This window comes from Oncorhynchus masou, chromosome 20 (assembly GCF_036934945.1).
Source record: "Oncorhynchus masou masou isolate Uvic2021 chromosome 20, UVic_Omas_1.1, whole genome shotgun sequence".
Lineage (NCBI taxonomy): Eukaryota > Metazoa > Chordata > Actinopteri > Salmoniformes > Salmonidae > Oncorhynchus > Oncorhynchus masou.
The window spans coordinates 17,192,890-17,211,462 of NC_088231.1; the positions used below are offsets into that span (position 1 = coordinate 17,192,890).

The 18,573-nt window shown below is 44.0% G+C and overlaps 2 protein-coding genes across 6 annotated transcripts in view; one reads left to right on the forward strand and one right to left on the reverse strand.

Annotated features, from left to right (window-relative positions):
• The first annotated feature begins 1,560 nt into the window (after window positions 1-1,560).
• On the forward strand, window positions 1,561-6,882 carry LOC135507059 (caspase-6-like). Of its 4 annotated transcripts, none has more exons than XM_064926581.1 (8): window positions 1,561-1,668; window positions 2,150-2,191; window positions 2,814-2,856; window positions 3,091-3,243; window positions 3,374-3,450; window positions 3,573-3,748; window positions 4,025-4,175; window positions 4,519-6,882. In XM_064926581.1, the coding sequence occupies exons 1-8, from the start codon at window positions 1,638-1,640 to the stop codon at window positions 4,755-4,757; spliced, it is 912 nt and encodes a 303-aa protein (XP_064782653.1). In that variant the 5' UTR covers window positions 1,561-1,637; the 3' UTR covers window positions 4,758-6,882. The 4 variants fall into 4 exon arrangements, with proteins under 4 accessions (XP_064782653.1, XP_064782654.1, XP_064782656.1 ...); XM_064926582.1 differs by having other exon boundaries at window positions 3,094-3,243; XM_064926584.1 differs by having other exon boundaries at window positions 1,583-1,668; window positions 2,156-2,191; window positions 3,094-3,243.
• A 172-nt stretch (window positions 6,883-7,054) lies between these two features.
• LOC135507058 (calcium uniporter protein, mitochondrial-like) overlaps window positions 7,055-18,573 on the reverse strand; it is a 35,612-nt gene continuing 24,093 nt past the window's right edge. Inside the window, exons 2-8 of one of the 2 annotated variants that reach the window (XM_064926579.1) lie at window positions 13,434-13,506; window positions 12,969-13,139; window positions 12,543-12,674; window positions 9,570-9,736; window positions 9,102-9,305; window positions 7,591-7,707; window positions 7,055-7,325 (exon numbers count right to left, since the gene is read on the reverse strand). In XM_064926579.1, the coding sequence (XP_064782651.1) occupies window positions 7,248-7,325; window positions 7,591-7,707; window positions 9,102-9,305; window positions 9,570-9,736; window positions 12,543-12,674; window positions 12,969-13,139; window positions 13,434-13,506 (942 nt within the window). In that variant the 3' untranslated portion in view covers window positions 7,055-7,247. The remainder of the gene's footprint in view (window positions 7,326-7,590; window positions 7,708-9,101; window positions 9,306-9,569; window positions 9,737-12,542; window positions 12,675-12,968; window positions 13,140-13,433; window positions 13,507-18,573) is intronic. The other variant, XM_064926580.1, reaches the window with a different exon arrangement.

Sequence of the window (18,573 nt, forward strand, 5' to 3'; positions counted from 1 at the left end):
TTCTATTTTGCAATAAAGCCTCCTTCACTCACGCCGCCAAACTTACCCTAGTAAAACTGACTATCCTACCGATCCTCGACTTCGGTGATGTCATCTACAAAATAGCTTCAAACGCTCTACTCAGCAAACTGGATGCAGTCTATCACAGTGCCATCCGTTTTGTTACCAAAGTGCCTTATACCACCCACCACTGCGACCTGTATGCTCTATTCGGCTGGCCCTTGCCAGACCCACTGGCTCCAGGTCATCTATAAGTCTATGCTAGGTAAAGCTCCGCCTTATCTCAGTACACTGGTCACGATAACAACACTCACCCGTAGCACACGTTCCAGCAGGTATATCTCACTGATCATCCCCAAAGCCAACACCTCATTTGGCCGCCTTTCCTTCCAATTCTCTGCTGCCAGTGACTGGAACAAATTGCAAAAATCGCTGAAGTTGGAGACTTTTATTTCCCTCACCAACTTTAAACATCAACTATCTGAGCAGCTAACCAATCGCTGCAGCCGTATATTGTCCATCTGTAAATAGCCCACCCAATCTACCTACCTCATCCCCATAATGTTTTTATTTTATTGACTTTTCTGCTCTTTTGCACACCAGTATCTCTACTTGCACATCATCATCTGCTCATTTATCACTCCAGTGTTAATCTGCTAAATTGTAATTATTCGCTCCTATGGCCTATTTATTGCCTGCCTCCTCATGCCGTTTGCACACACTGTATATAGACTTTCTTTTTTCTACTGTGTCATTGACTTGTTTGTGTTATTGGCTTGTTTATTGTTTACTCCATGTGTAACTCTGTGTTGTTGTCTGTGTCACACTGCTTTGCTTTATCTTGGACAGGTCGCAGTTGCAAATGAGAACTTGTTCTCAACTCGCCTACCTGGTAAAATAAAGGTGAAATATATATATTTTTTAAAGTGCACACTTAGCTGACATTTGACGTTTGTTGAGCTTTCCTCATTCACAGGCATACTGAAACATGTATTTTGTTTTTACAGTATCCCTCTGCATGTCACACCCTGAAACATGTTTTATATTATACTGAACAAAAATATAAATCGATACCATAAGTCACCTCCAACGTCGTTTTAGAGAATTTGGCATTATGTCCAACCAGCCTCACAACCGCAGACCACGTGTAACCACGCCAACCCAGGACCTCCACATCTGGCTTCTTCACCTACGGGATCGTCTGAGGCCAGCCACCCGGACAAGAGGAATATTTCTGTCTATAATAAAGCCCTTTTGTGGGGAAAAAGTCCGTCTGTGGCTTTGCCCCTGCCCAGTCATATAAAATCCATAGATCAGGGCCTAATTTATTTATTTTAATTTACTTATATGTACTGTAACTCAGCAAAATCGTTGAAATTGCTGCATGTCGCGTTTATATTTTTGTTTAGTATGTTTCACTCTGTTATACGGTTCTCAGTGGCTACAATGTGGCATTATACGGAAGTTGTAACGAGCAAAGCTTTGACTGCCATGCCCAGTTGCCAATTGTATCCAGTTTTTGAGTAGATCCGCCAATCAGCTGAAAGGGGCGGGAAGTGTAATTCTCCATCAGTGTTTGTGAAACCGATACATTTTACACTTGCGTGTACACATTGAAAGGAGATAAGACAGCAACCATGTCGTGTCCAGGGAATAAAGACACGAAAGGTAAGAAAAAGTCCTATTTGGAAGTTATAAAATACTATGTAGTGGTATTAGTAGTCTTGCAGTTTAATGTAATGTTGTGGTCACGGAAATCATATAAGACAAATATGAAAGAAGAACTCTCAGAAGACATTTCGGATCCTCCCTGGGAAAGGAAACAAAAGAATAATACATCACTTGCTGAATGATTTCACAATTCCCCCTCCATGTACCTCGCTTATCCTTAACTGTTCTAATATGTTTATAAGGTGTATGTACCGCATTATGTGTCTGTTTGTACTGTTGTTACAGTAGCCAAGATTGTTGTTCACTGTCAGAAGAATCGCGTCACTACGCAATTGCCTGGGGACTAAGTTACTGACAGATAAGCACAGACCAGATTTTATATCAGGTGTTATGTCAATGTTATCAGTGTACAGACTTGTTTCACAGGTCTGTGGAATCTTACTGTATTGTCTCATGTGGGATTTTTGTCTCTTCCAAGTCGCAGGAAGCTTGGAAAAAGACAAAACATCCCAGACGACAGGTGAGTATGTACGGCCGATATCAGGTTAGGTAGGTCGAGGTGCCCAATGCCTGTAGAGACATAAGCAGATGTACATTTAAAACCAAAACAGAAAGACTGTTTGAGGTACTGTTTCAACGAAACTACCTTATCTCACGAATTTTTACGAGACTCAAAGTACACGCAAATTATGTAATGGTTAACACAAACATGTAGTTATTTCTCCGTTTGGCGTTTGCACTGAGCAATCACCTGAATCAAAAGCAGTATACCCTCCTCTTGTGCTCTCAATAATAACCCTTAACACAAGGAACATGAGGAAATGGAACAGCAGACTTTCCCTTCATGCTTCACCCCACACCTGCAACAGCAGCACAAGTAAAGAGCATGTAAGATAGGAGAGCTTTGAACAATCACTTGGCCCTGGAGTTGTAGCTGAGGCTACTAATTCACAAACCTGTTTGCAGAGCTTAAAAAAAAAAAATCTGATCCCAAAAGCTTTGGAGACAATTTGCATCGAAACTGCCGAATGTTGAGATATCAGAAAGCTGTAAAACCACAAGGCCTATGAGAAGTCATAAGATAAATATTCATGCATGATTGTCATACCTGTTCAGATTGTATGTTCCTTTCTCTTTATCAGGTCCTAGTGAGAACCATACAGAAACAGATGGGTATTTCTGCAGGTAACTATTAGTAAAATATTACTCATTACAGTGTTATAAATGACTTGAATGGAATGAACACCTGGTTGAAATAAGTTCAAGTCTGTTGACAGTTGAAGTGAACATATTCTTCCGAATTTCTTGTGGTAACAGATAAGCTACACTTTCTCTTAACAAATGTCTCTCGTTCAGCTACACCCACTATGGCATAACAAGGTATTGGTATTGACAGGGGAGCATGTGTTTTTCCTTCAGCAATTCTTTCTCTATGGACCCTGCGGAGGAGTATAAGATGAACCACAAGCGGCGAGGCCTGGCTCTCATCTTCAACCAGGAGCACTTCTACTGGCATCTGAGGATGCCCCCCCGTAACGGGACCAATGCTGACCGCTGCAATCTGGTCAAAAGGTATACATGGCATCAGATATGACCGTGCTTCATGACTCCCTATAGACCGGTTCAGTCAACTGTAGTGCTGATGGAGTTGTTTAAAATGTTCATGCCTAACCATGTTTGACACTTGATTTTTCTGATTCAGATTTGAGGACTTGAACTTTGAAGTGCAGGCCTTTGATAATCTGAAGGTGGAGGATGTTCTGGATCAAATCAGTCAGGGTAAGCAGCACTTCTAGTCCTTCGACACCACCTCAAATAATCCGCTTAACACAGATACTGTGTCAGTCACAGTCGGTATTATACTTCAGAATAATAAATGATACATGTCTGATACTCTATAGCTGCTGAGGCCAACCATGCTGATGCAGACTGCTTCGTGTGCGTCTTTCTGAGCCACGGAGAGAACGACCACGTCTATGCTTACGACGACAAGATCGCTATCCAGGACATCACTGCCCTGTTCAAAGGAGACAAGTGTAAGAGCCTGGTGGGCAAGCCCAAGATCTTCATACTACAGGTAAGAGGTCAGATGATGAGATGCCTTTTGAATAGATCCATTTTAGATGGAAACCTTTGACATTCAGTACTGTTGACTCATAGACCTATAGACCATATCTGATGTTTGGGGGCCGGTGAAGGCATATCTTCCTCAGACACAATACTATTATTTGTAAACATTTATCCACATAACCACAAATATTTACTGCAAAATATATACATTTTTTATATATAACACCACCATCATATTAACGTTTTGACTGTTTTTGGTTCCTGATTTGATTGACACCAACAGGCGTGCCGTGGGGATAAGCATGACGATCCAGTGACCCCCATGGACGTGGTGGACAGCGAAGTGAAGACCAACGAGGTGGTGGTGGATGCTGGGGTGGTCTACACCCTCCCTGCTGGCGCTGACTTCATCATGTGTTACTCTGTGGCTGAAGGTGAGGAACACATGGCACAGCTGATAGTCCATTACAGAAAACAAGAAGAAATACTGTAAACCTTGTGGTCGTAAATGAGGATAGATGCATAGATCAGTGATACATGGAGAATAAAGACATTCATTATTTTAATTCCTTATCAACAGACTCACAGTTACTATTTAGTACCCAACTCCTTCTTACTGTGACTTGTATACAGTTATGCTGTTTAGACAATATCCTAAATAACTGTTTCCCTGAGTTTGTGTAATGGTGTTTGATCACTTGATTATCCTTTGCTATTCATTTGGATGAATGGAACACAGATCTAACTGCCATGCTTGTTCCCGGTGTCCCTGTGCAGGCTACTATTCCCACCGCGAGACCATCAACGGCTCCTGGTACATCCAGGACCTGTGTGGGGCCATGCGGAAGTTCGGAGATTCCCTGGAGTTCACGGAGCTCCTGACCCTGGTCAACAGGAAGGTGTCCATGAGGAGCGTCGGGAATTGTAACGACAAGACTGCCATCGGGAAGAAACAGATCCCCTGCTTCGCTTCCATGCTCACCAGGAAGCTCTACTTCCGACCCAAGAAGCAGTAAGGTTTCCATCCACTGGGCAGCTATTACGTCATTCCTGAATCCTGCTGTAGTTGTTTTGAAAGTTTTTGGGGAGAAAGGTTGTCCTTGACTATAATGTCTGGTGGTTCTTTTTGTTAAATGCTTGTCTACATTATTTCGATGTTTGTCTTGAGAACCATGAAATACACTTCATCAAGCTGTGCATATTCCCTTTATTCTAATCTTCTTTCATATGAAACCAAATGGAGGTCATGTCATTGGCTGATGATTGTGTATGCAGTGTTATTTTAACACACATTCTGTGGTGGCAAAACTGACCTAAAACAAAGCATGGTACTATACTGGTGAAACCTGCTTGGCTGCTCAGCTTCAGGCTTTCCCTGTTGGTGTTGACAGAGGTCATGGAATGTACCTGCAGGGCAGGTAAAAGAGTGACATGAGAATGGTAACTGAGCATTAACATTTCAAATGACTTTATTCTCAGTCTGTTTGTGGATAGCTGTTTGTTAAGAGGGGATTCTCAGTCAGTAAAGGATTTTGCATCACCAGTCCCTTAAGGCCTTTCTCGAGAGAATACTGCTAACTCTTAGCCTTGAGTAGTGGTTCCCTGGGCTTGATTTGTTTACATCAACTATCTGTGTCAAATATACAAAGACATGTGCACATTGTTTGAAGGAGGATGTGGCTCTGGGGTTAAATCCCTACCTTGCATCCAAAAGGTGTGGCTTTGATCCTTATCTCTTGTGCAACTGTCTTTGTCCGACATAGGAAGAAAAGTGCCGATTGGGGTAAAGAGTGGGTGGCTCTGGGGTTGAACGTCTTCCTTGCAACCAAGAGGATGTGGGTTCATACCATATCAATACCGTCCAGCACGGTGTTTCCTCCGACACATTGGTGCGGCTGGCTTCCGGGTTGGAGGCGCGCTGTGTGAAGAAGCAGTGCGGCTTGGTTGGGTTGTGTTTCGGAGGACGCATGGCTTTCGACCTTCATCTCTCCCAAACCTGTACGGGAGTTGTAGCGATGAGACAAGATAGTAATTAGTAACAATTGGAAACCACAATATTAGGGAGAAAAGGGGGTAAATAATAATATGTTGCCTTGTTCTGTCAAAAAGGGAATTTGTGTTATTTCTCTTTGTACTTGGATGTGCTTAGCCTTTACAACTCAAATGTAGTTTTACATGTTTTGAAAGCGGCAGGCTAAATGTGTACAAACAACTCCAATGTGGAAAGTACCTCTGGGAGTCAAGTGTCTAGTGTTTCAAAGACTAAGTAAATACTGCAGGTTTGGTCACATGACCTAGTGTACTACTCTGACTCAGGAAAACCAGTCCTATACATTGTTTACTGCCACTATGGTGCCTTTGTTTGGTCATTCAAATTGGTCATTAATTAACTATAAAAAAATAACAGCTTTTTACCATTGTTCTTTGTTATTGAGGGTATTTGACAACTGTTTTCAACTTAAGATAAGATCACTTTATTGGTCAATTACACCCCCCCACATCCCATCTGGGCTGGGATTGGAAACCCTCCGGTTGCTGGCTCACATCTCTCACCACTTGGCTACCTGTCGCTCCAATACTGAACAACTTTAACACTACCAGTCTTTTTAAATACCATTTTTTGTACACCACATGACTACAGGCATATTCTTCAGCCAGAAAATATGCGCAAGTGTGCATTATATAACTCAGATAAGACAACTCAGGGTACCAATCAACCGACCATCTCATGTTTAAAAAATAAATAATTGTTAGTCACTTGGGAGATATTTACTAAAGCAATGACAATGCATGAGGTATTACTCATTTGTATGTGAACCTGAGTGCTGGACACCAATTCATGTTTCTATTTCTGAATTGCTCAAGAAAATGAGGACCATTTTAGTCTCCATGGGTGAATATAAGAAACCACTGCTTAGTAAAAGTAATGTACTTGTATTGTGGTCCACCAGGGAAATGTATCTTTGACCTTTTGGGAGATTGGGTTTGCACTAATAGCATTTGGAGAGGTGCGTGGGGCTCCTATTGAGTTAGAATCTCTCATTTATAAAATGACAGTTGTAAAACTGTTGAAATATGTTTGGGGTTTTGATGATTGAAACAAAAGTCTGAATTGAGGTGCAATAAAATATTGAAATGTAATTTGTGTTCAGTCTCAGTTCCTCTTAATCTTTGTAAACGTTCAGAATGGATCATCTCATTATATACACATCACTATTCATAACTTTGCTCTTCTATAGAAATTACACTCGCTACTATATTGAATTACTGCAATGGCCAGGAATGCAGAGAAAATATGATTAGTATTCAGGAAGATGTTTTCTCATATATTTATTACTATACTTCTATTACCGCAAATGACTTCCAATATTGTAAACGGTGTAAACCAAAACTCTAAAATGATCTGCAGGGTTAGTAAGAAAAATGCATTGTTATCAAAATAAATGGGGAAAAATGCTGCTGCTCAGTAGTCCTTCAGTTTGACGGTGTGTGTGTGGTGCTGCTCTTCATGGCTGGCTCTGGATCTGTTCTACAGGGAGCTGAAGTTGGGTTGGATTCCTTAGACGTCTCAAATCTTCTTCCACCTAAGGATGACACACACACACACACACACACACACACACACACACACACACACACACACACACACACACACACACACACACACACACACACACACACACACACACACACACACACACACACACACACACACACACACACACACACACACACACACACACACGATCAGCAGAAGCCCCTTTATAGACTGAATACATCAGTGGAAAGTCCAATAAGCAGTGAGCAGAAATTCGGCAGTGCCTTGTATAAGTAAGTATAGCAACATACCGAAGCCAACTCCTCTCTCAGCTCATTGTACTTCTGCACGTTGAAGCGCTCCTTCTTGGCACCCTTGTGGAAGTAATACAGGAACTGCCTGTCTTTGGCATCTGGATAGACATAATCCTACAGAGGACAACAGCCATGATCCATCTGGATAGACATAATCCTACAGAGGACAACAGCCATGATCCATCTGGATAAACATAATCCTACAGAGGACAACAGCCATGATCCATCTGGATAGACATAATCCTACAGAGGACAACAGCCATGATCCATCTGGATAGACATAATCCTACAGAGGACAACAGCCATGATCCATCTGGATAGACATAATCCTACAGAGGACAACAGCCATGATCCATCTGGATAGACATAATCCTACAGAGGACAACAGCCATGATCCATCTGGATAGACATAATCCTACAGAGGACAACAGCCATGATCCATCTGGATAGACATAATCCTACAGAGGACAACAGCCATGATCCATCTGGATAAACATAATCCTACAGAGGACAACAGCCATGATCCATCTGGATAGACATAATCCTACAGAGGACAACAGCCATGATCCATCTGGATAAACATAATCCTACAGAGGACAACAACCATGATCCATCTGGATAGACATAATCCTACAGAGGACAACAGCCATGATCCATCTGGATAGACATAATCCTACAGAGGACAACAACCATGATCCATCTGGATAGACGTAATCCTACAGAGGACAACAACCATGATCCATCTGGACAGACATAATCCTACAGAGGACAACAACTATGATCCATCTGGTGCAGACTAACTTGTGTATCACTTCTCTAGTTATCTGGGTTTAAATTCTAACTGGAGATAACTGTGAACCTCTGTGTAAATGATGCACGGATGTCATTAGGAGATATGATCAGAATACAGGTGATGCACCTCGAAGTGTAACAGAGGAATGTTGGTTTGTATCAGCCTCCTTGTTGTGGCATGGATGTACACAGTTCGTACTGTACTTTTATAAAATACTTACAAAAGTCTTATAAAATCATTTAGACGCAGAACACAGGTGCTGTGGGACCAACTGGAAGGTTTCCCGGTCAGACCATGTCGTGCTTCTTCTATACAGTGCATGCTATACACAATGCAGCCACAGGAGGGCAGACACGTGGAGATTTCTCTGTTACACTTCTAAGTGCTTATCACCTGTGTTTTGATTACATCTACCATTGATGTCAATGCAGCGGTTTGTAGAGGTTTGACTGCACACAGTTATCTAACGTTAGAATTCAACCCTGATAATTACTGCCTTCATACTGTACAGCGTATGGCAATGAAGGTCACATATGGGAACTTCACTACTCCAAGTTGTTGTAAGGAGACCAGGTGTGACTGAAATGAAAATGAAAGCCTTTTGTTCAAGTGCCCAGTAGTGACAGTACTTTTTGTGCACACAAGGGGGAGACACTGTCTTGACTACTTGTATTGAGACCGTGCTGGACATGGGTCTTCCTGTCCTGTACTGTACCTGCTTGGTGAGGACATAGTAGGAGAAGACTCCGATGCTGGTGCAGTAGGTGAGGAAGTAGGTGACGGGCTCCATGACGTCCCAGGAGTACACCCACCAGGTGAGCCAGGCCAAGGCCCCACCCTGCACAGACAGCAGGGCCACACCTGTCCACAGAGTCCTGGAGGAGTGGAACTCTGCACTGCGCACCAGCTGTGCCTTCACCTGTACAGGGAACGCACGGGAGACAGAGGTTACTAATGATAGCTAAAACAAACTCTCACACTCATGCAATCTTATCTTTGAAGGTTTACCGCGACAGCTTTATGGTTGTCAACCAAAGGGATAGGTAGTAGGAGTCACACAGAGACGAGAGAGATGAGACGAGACGCAAGAGAGAGAAATAAAGAGAGGAGATACTGACAGACAGACAGAAGGAAAGAGAAAGAACAAGAGAGAAACGGAGTCAGAAGTCCACCCCTCCGGTACCTGTTCCAGAGGCGAGAGGTCCTGTTTAAGTCCATCCAGTCTCTCCAGCAGCTGCCTCTCCTTCAGCAGGTGGTGGTCAGGCAGGTGGAGGGCCGTGTGGAGCAGCTGCACCATGTGCTTCATGTCCTCCACGTCCACCACATGCTCACTGGACACACTGGACGCCTCTGGACACACAACATGGGTGGAATTCATTACAACACAGTCACTCTGGGAACTCATGGCAAAATGATTATTATTACACTGGGAACATGCATCACTATTCCACCAATTCCACCCCAGACTGGAGGTTGATAATGACGATGAGGAGGAGGATGAGGAGGAGGATCCTGCTGATACTCAAGTGACTAATGATGTTTCTTTTTAGAATTACTGATAAAGATCAATTGATATCTCATCATCGTCCTCTGTAGCTGTGTGGACTGTGGTCCTCTGTAGCTGTGTGATCTGTGGTCCTCTGTAGCTGTGTGGACTGTGGTCCTCTGTAGCTGTGTGGACTGTGGTCCTCTGTAGCTGTGTGGACTGTGGTCCTCTGTAGCTGTGTGGACTGTGGTCCTCTGTAGCTGTGTGGACTGTGGTCCTCTGTAGCTGTGTGGACTGTGGTCCTCTGTAGCTGTGTGGACTGTGGTCCTGTGTAGCCTGTGGTCCTGTGTAGCTGTGTGGACTGTGGTCCTCTGTAGCTGTGTGGACTGTGGTCCTGTGTAGCTGTGTGGACTGTGGTCCTGTGTAGCTGTGTGGACTGTGGTCCTCTGTAGCTGTGTGGACTGTGGTCCTGTGTAGCTGTGTGGACTGTGGTCCTGTGTAGCTGTGTGGACTGTGGTCCTGTGTAGCTGTGTGGACTGTGGTCCTGTGTAGCTGTGTGGACTGTGGTCCTGTGTAGCTGTGTGGACTGTGGTCCTCTGTAGCTGTGTGGACTGTGGTCCTCTGTAGCTGTGTGGACTGTGGTCCTCTGTAGCTGTGTGGACTGTGGTCCTCTGTAGCTGTGTGGACTGTGGTCCTCTGTAGCTGTGTGATCTGTGGTCCTCTGTAGCTGTGTGGACTGTGGTCCTCTGTAGCTGTGTGGACTGTGGTCCTCTGTAGCTGTGTGGACTGTGGTCCTCTGTAGCTGTGTGGACTGTGGTCCTCTGTAGCTGTGTGGACTGTGGTCCTCTGTAGCTGTGTGATCTGTGGTCCTCTGTAGCTGTGTGATCTGTGGTCCTCTGTAGCTGTGTGATCTGTGCTCCTCTGTAGCTGTGTGGACTGTGGTCCTCTGTAGCTGTGTGGACTGTGGTCCTCTGTAGCTGTGTGGACTGTGGTCCTCTGTAGCTGTGTGGACTGTGGTCCTCTGTAGCTGTGTGGACTGTGGTCCTCTGTAGCTGTGTGGACTGTGGTCCTCTGTAGCTGTGTGGACTGTGGTCCTCTGTAGCTGTGTGGACTGTGGTCCTCTGTAGCTGTGTGGACTGTGGTCCTCTGTAGCTGTGTGGACTGTGGTCCTCTGTAGCTGTGTGGACTGTGGTCCTCTGTAGCTGTGTGATCTGTGGTCCTCTGTAGCTGTGTGATCTGTGGTCCTCTGTAGCTGTGTGATCTGTGCTCCTCTGTAGCTGTGTGGACTGTGGTCCTCTGTAGCTGTGTGGACTGTGGTCCTCTGTAGCTGTGTGGACTGTGGTCCTCTGTAGCTGTGTGGACTGTGGTCCTCTGTAGCTGTGTGGACTGTGGTCCTCTGTAGCTGTGTGGACTGTGGTCCTCTGTAGCTGTGTGGACTGTGGTCCTCTGTAGCTGTGTGGACTGTGGTCCTCTGTAGCTGTGTGGACTGTGGTCCTCTGTAGCTGTGTGGACTGTGGTCCTCTGTAGCTGTGTGGACTGTGGTCCTCTGTAGCTGTGTGGACTGTGGTCCTCTGTAGCTGTGTGGACTGTGGTCCTCTGTAGCTGTGTGGACTGTGGTCCTCTGTAGCTGTGTGGACTGTGGTCCTCTGTAGCTGTGTGGACTGTGGTCCTCTGTAGCTGTGTGGACTGTGGTCCTCTGTAGCTGTGTGGACTGTGGTCCTCTGTAGCTGTGTGGACTGTGGTCCTCTGTAGCTGTGTGGACTGTGGTCCTCTGTAGCTGTGTGGACTGTGGTCCTCTGTAGCTGTGTGGACTGTGGTCCTCTGTAGCTGTGTGGACTGTGGTCCTCTGTAGCTGTGTGGACTGTGGTCCTCTGTAGCTGTGTGGACTGTGGTCCTCTGTAGCTGTGTGGACTGTGGTCCTCTGTAGCTGTGTGGACTGTGGTCCTCTGTAGCTGTGTGGACTGTGGTCCTCTGTAGCTGTGTGGACTGTGGTCCTCTGTAGCTGTGTGGACTGTGGTCCTCTGTAGCTGTGTGGACTGTGGTCCTCTGTAGCTGTGTGATCTGTGGTCCTCTGTAGCTGTGTGATCTGTGGTCCTCTGTAGCTGTATGATCTGTGGTCCTCTGTAGCTGTGTGGACTGTGGTCCTCTGTAGCTGTGTGGACTGTGGTCCTCTGTAGCTGTGTGGACTGTGGTCCTCTGTAGCTGTGTGATCTGTGGTCCTCTGTAGCTGTGTGATCTGTGGTCCTCTGTAGCTGTGTGGACTGTGGTCCTCTGTAGCTGTGTGGACTGTGGTCCTCTGTAGCTGTGTGGACTGTGGTCCTCTGTAGCTGTGTGATCTGTGGTCCTCTGTAGCTGTGTGATCTGTGGTCCTCTGTAGCTGTGTGATCTGTGGTCCTCTGTAGCTGTGTGGACTGTGGTCCTCTGTAGCTGTGTGGACTGTGGTCCTCTGTAGCTGTGTGGACTGTGGTCCTCTGTAGCTGTGTGGACTGTGGTCCTCTGTAGCTCAGTTGGTAGAGCATGGTGCTTGCTACGCCAGGATAGTGGGTTTGATTCCCGGGACCAACCATATTTAAAATGTAAACACGCACAACTAAGTTGTTTCAGAATAAAGCGGCTGCTAAATGGCATTTATTATTATATCATCATCATCTCTTAAACAGTTTAAACTACCTATGTTTTGGGAAAGAGTTGCTTCACCTCTTTCAGGGGAGTGGATGTTGTATACAGCATCATTGATGAGGAGCTGGAAGTCTTTGTCCAGGAGACTGTCTATAGAGGTGCTGTTAGCTACCCGTGCACCATCTGTAGGAGACAGGAGGATACCAGATGGATATAGTGTCTGTGTACACGACAGACAGTAGCCCATATTCATAAAGTATCTCAGAGTAGGTGTGCTGATCTAGGATCAGTTATGCTCTGTCCATTAAATCATATTCATTATTATCTAAAAAGCTGAACTGCTCCTAGATAGGCACTCATACTCTGAAATGCTTTATGAATACGGGCAAATGTTTGCATTTGAGTGTGTGTACAACATATTTGTGTGTGTACAACATACTTGTGTGTGTGTACAACATATTTGTGTGTGTGTCCTACCCTTGGTGAGCACAGAGGCAGAGGTGACTCCTGGGTCTTCTCTCTGCAGGTCGTGGATGAGGTCTCCTACAGTCATTAACATGGGCCTGAGGAAGAACAGACAGCTCTCCTGCCTGGAGGGTAGCGGCACAGCCAGCACCGGTCGTCCATGTTTATACTGCAACACCACATCTAGACCGCAGACAGAGAACAACACAGGTAAAATGGGCAGTTTAATGGCCTTGTGTTTAAAGTACAATGCAGCTCATTCTCACCGTTTTAAATAACTGAGCTCATTGCATACAACAATATATGGATTGTCTCTGCGTTTATTAATAGTGATATGAACAGTCTACCAAAGACTACAATTCTAAAGCCTTTCATCATCGGCTGGCACTTTAGAATAAAGAACGGCACTGTGTGTAAAGTCAAGGCAGCCAGAGTACTACATTAATATAAAGTTTCACTGTAATGCCAGTATCATACCACGAGAGGGTGCTACAGTACTGCAGAAGAACACTTGGGGAGGACACCTCCACTGTGGCTGTCTGGGATGGATCTGAAATGAGAGAGAACACATTACAGAATGGATTTATTTGACCTTTATTTTAAACAGGGAGTCCCATTCAGACCAAGGTCCCTTTCAGAAGGAACCATTTGTACACAATTTACAAAATACAGATACGGTACATTTAAGAAACACAAATAACATTAAATCAGCAAATAGGTCTCCAATCAACATTATGAACAGCGCGAGAGGCACCAGAACATACTGTTACAAGGAACTCTGTAGATTTTTCCATACATGGACGGCAAAGCAACTAAAAACAGAATGTCTTAGCGGCCTATCAGCTCAGTATCAACAGAAGCCCTCCCTTGGCAAACGATCATGCTGCCAAAGACAGAAAGACAAACATTTGAAGTTCTACATGAATAAAATGAGAGTCGGAAAACGACCAGCTTCTATTCTACGTGACATCCTTGTTTTGCCAGGGAATGGCTTGATTATCATTTCAAATGTAGACAGTCATCGCAAGTCATTTTTACTGAGATACTGTGCGATGTAAACATTGAGAAGGACATATCTCCAGAATCTCATTTCCAAGAAACTGCATCATCATCATCATATTACCGCAGCCTATCTTGCTACCCCCCCCCCCCATGAACCACAGAACAGCCTACAGATTTGTTTTGCTGACGACACCATGTCAAAGTTTCTGCTGATGCAACATTTCTCCATCTGATTTCAATACCTCCTTGGCCTGGATGGAAGATGGAAAACCGTTCCGTGTTAATATTCACAATCATATCCTTCATCACTATCCAATCTCACTGAGGTAAGGGTAAAAGGCTGGCTCTCACCAATCTCCACAGAGACGTCGCCTAGCTCAACCAGACTGAATGATGATGCTTGAAGACAGAAAGCCTCCAGGTTTCCATATCAACATCCCCACTACAGATTCATCCCCTTCTGATCCCATGCTGAGTAATACAATGATTTGGAGTATTAGGTTTAATGGTTGGGAATATGTTGCTGGCACTGCAGCTGGGAGTAATGAAAGGAGCTGGTAAGATACGAACGTAGAGTAATAGCTGTGAAAATGTGTGTGTGTGTGTGTATATATATCATATGTATTTGTGTGTGCGCACACACCTGTGTTTGTAAAGAGATTTTGTATAGTGCTACAATTATACCAACACAACTCCCAATAGGTATTGTGATGCCTTAGGCATGCATTCTGCCACTATTAAACACATGCTCACACGCACAACCACAGTGGGCAAAGACACATGGTCGTGTTAAATCTGAGAAATGAATAAGGGTTTTAGGTCATAACTGTTGAATTAATGATGTGCCTGCTACAGAACATTACCCCCATCCACACCATTAAAATGGAAATGACCCCACCCGGTAAGAAGAGGACTTGGAGGGTTTGCCAACGATGCCTAGTGAACACTACAGCACCTTCTGGCCAGCAAAACCAAGTTGGTCCTCTTGTATTGGAAGCCTGTAAAGCGTGTGGCTGCAGTGAGGGACTTTAAAGTGGTCAAATGCCAAAAGACTATTCAAAATATAAAACCTTCCTTTCTGATGGCATTAGAAGCCTAATGTGTGACCTCGTGACTTTAAAGTGATCAAATGTCAATATCGACTCAACTAAATGTAGACTACTTTCTGACCGCACGTAAAGGTCAGTATTAGGAGCTTAAGAGTGAAAAAATGGATTTCTTCTAAATGGATTCCTCCTCCTGTAAAATAACAGTTTAATAGAAAGGTTGAATGAATCGGTGAGTCTGTCCCAGCGGCAGTGACATCCAGGGACCTGACAGGGTGGGTGTGCGTGTGTGTCTGACAGCCACCTGACAGAGTGGGTGTGTGTGTGTGTGTGTGTGTGTGTGTGTGTGTGTGTGTGTGTGTGTGTGTGTGTGTGTGTGTGTGTGTGTGTGTGTGTGTGTGTCTGACAGCCACCTGACAGAGTGGGTGTGCATGCGTGTCTGACAGCCACTCCTCTTCGACCCTCCAGTCCGTAGCCTGGGCTGTCAGCCAATCAATATCAAGTTAAAGAAGCAGAGTGCTGGAGCCATCAGTACACTGCTACAGCTACAGGTCAAAGACACCGCACAAAGGAAAGGACAGGAATATGGTCAGAGGGGTGGGAGCAGTGGCGACCCGTTATTAGAGCCCCACCTGTTTTGAGAGGGGGCCATTAATACATGTTCCATAACAGTTTGCAAACAATGTAAAAATATATATATATATATATCATTGAGTTAATAAAGTCTCCATACAAACATGGTCTCTTTTTTGTTTTCTTGAGTAATGCAGCTCTACAATGCAGGTATTTTAGCCTTGCTCAGCGCTTTCTGTGGTGGTGGGGCAAGCCAGCAGAAAATATGGAGCGTTGCGCCGTGATTGGCTCAGTGTTGTGTCACTCATGGGGTCACTAGTCACCACCAAGTCAAAGGGTAGAGCTGAAAATTCTAGCCCCTTGGGTGCTGCCATAGAGTTACATTAGAAGTGCCCATCCAGGAAGGATCAAGGTCATTTGCTACAGATAAAATGACATCAAATCATGTTATATGTACAGTAGCTTTGATTGGACTGATCATGTCAACATCATACTTAGCTAAGTCTTAGCTAAGAGTAATCATCATGAATCAAACCATTCTTTTTAATATTGTTTAGTAAGCTGTTAGTAGCCCATGTGCCTCACCCTAATAATTTATCACTCTTAATTTCGTCTACTGTTCTGACTTGGTGGTGCATATGTAGCCTATAACCTGTTTTAGAGAAATGTAATCATCAAATATTCAAAGAGCTGCCATTGTCTGCTTTATTTATCCTACAGTTCTGACTTGGTGTACAGGGAGAACACTAAGAACGGCCCATGTTCTGAATTCTGTCGCTGTACATTTCAAAAGTGCTGAACAAATAGTTACATTGACTACGCCTTTCCTAGCTCGCTCATTAATGTCTTAATTGAAATTACAGATTGCCTCTTATCCACTTGTCATCCCCTTATGCCATAGTTTGTACATCTCAATTGTCAGTAGAAACCACATTTGTTTAAGCAAGTCAGCCATATCAGCTATGTTTTTTTTTTAAAGGCAGTAAATGAGGCTGAATGAACTGTTTCGCTGCCAGACAAGGCTCTGCTGATAGCCAGGTGTAGCAGTGGTAAGATGTTGGGACTGCTGTTGGGACAGCTTTATGTATTCCCTAACAGTTTGTGGGCACTGTTGGTCACCATTATAGTGTAATTAATGTATTGTTCAGTGTTGTGAAGTGACTTTGCTGGGAGCATCCCACTTTTCATTTGTTTGCCCCACCAAGACTTACATGCTAAAATCGCCACTGGATGGGAGATCTATAGACTTACACATCAGTGGTTAAGGTTAAGAGTAAGAAGGCAGGAAAAACTGACAAGAGATGAGACATCCATGCCTCGAGTGGTGCAGGCTCCAGCAATAAGCAGTGTGGGTTACTTTCGAAATGTAACGCTATAGTTACGAGGGCCCGGGAAGATACCAATATCGCAAAGGTCCTTCAAAAAACTGCTGTATGTAAAATAGTGTGTGCTGTTGCTTGGTGGAAAAAAATAAATGTGACTCTGGATGACAACATAATAATAATGGTTTGTTTCCAACATTAGGGCTCTTTTTCTAAAGAAGTTAAATCCGCGTTGTGTTCGGTTTCCTTGCCCCGTTAGAATCACGATACTGGTATAGTTCCGGCCCTACTAGTTAACTGTCCAAAATTGTAATCAGTAATGTAATCCAATTCAATAATTTGATTCATAATCAACAAACAATGGGTTTCAGTAGAAACTCTACTGGATGTTAGTTGAAACTCATTATCTTGCGTCTAGGGATGGACATGTGTAATTTTGTACTTGAACGGATGAGCTAGCAATTTTACAACAAATTTCCTGCAATTCTACACATTCTGCCAAGGGTGGAGGCAAATGCTTGCAGTTTTTAATATGACAACTGATGATCAAACGGGCTCCCCCCCGGTCGGTAATTCCACCTTGCTTACTACAAGTTTAGATAGCTGGCCACTAGAGTAATTTACCAATCTTTACAAAAATATAAAAAAATACAGCTGATATGGGCTAAATGAGTGACAGCTGATGCACATCCAAATTTTGAAATGCACCTTGTGTATTCTATTATTCTAACTGTCAACAGTAGGTTGAGACCCCGACTGAGTTCCAAAATGTAAAAAGGTAGATATAAAATGGGCTGCCAGTTGCCCATCCCTATCCCTGACCTGAGCTATAAACCCCCTAAACATAGATCCACACTGAACATATGCAAAAACTCTTTGATAAAGACAAAGAGCATATTTTCTTCAGCATCATTATTTATTTAACCCTTATTTTACCAGGTCAGTTGACTGAGAACACATTCTCATTTACAGCAACAATCTGGAGAATAGTTACAGGGAAGAGGAAGGGAGATGAATGAGCCAATTGTAAACTTGGGATGATTAGGTGACCGTGAAGGTATGAAGGCCAGATTGGGAATATAGACAGGACACCAGGGTTAATTAACACCCCTACTCTTACGATAAGTGACATGGGATCTTTAGTGACCACAGAGACTCAGGACACCCGTTTAACATCCAATTCCCAAAAACTGCATACTGTATACTTACTCTCCAAACAGATGTTGTGGCCGTAACTCATCACCATGCAGTGTTCAGAGTGGAATTGTTCATCCATTTTGAACATCCCAAAGAAGCAGGCAGAATAAACTAAATCAAACATCTGTACATGGAAAAGACCGATTTCAACTCGCCAATTGAGCCCCGTTTTAAATAAATCACTGAGAATAACTGTACCAGGCACGAGATGTGCATCATTCACACAGGCAACTATAATTATTTGGAAAAAATATTCTGTTCCATTTCATTCTGTTGTATTACATAATGTCTTTTTTTCTATAAAATAGTTGTGTCTTGACTGTGGTAAGGGCTCAAGAAATAAGAGCATCTTGTCTGCTAAATTAACAAAACAAGGCTATGCCATTGCACAGCCATAGGCGTCTATAAGCAAGCTCCACTGCGTTCCAGGCCACTGCGTTCCAGGCCACTGCGTTCCAGGATATAATATAACCAGTT

Coding starts and splice junctions, on each gene's coding strand:
- LOC135507059 (XM_064926581.1), top strand. CDS start 1,638: ATGTCGTGTCCAGGGAATAAAGACACGAAAG. Junction 2,192..2,813: donor CAAAACATCCCAGACGACAG/GTGAGTATGTAC, acceptor TCTCTTTATCAG/GTCCTAGTGAGAACCATACA. Junction 4,176..4,518: donor GTGTTACTCTGTGGCTGAAG/GTGAGGAACACA, acceptor GTCCCTGTGCAG/GCTACTATTCCCACCGCGAG.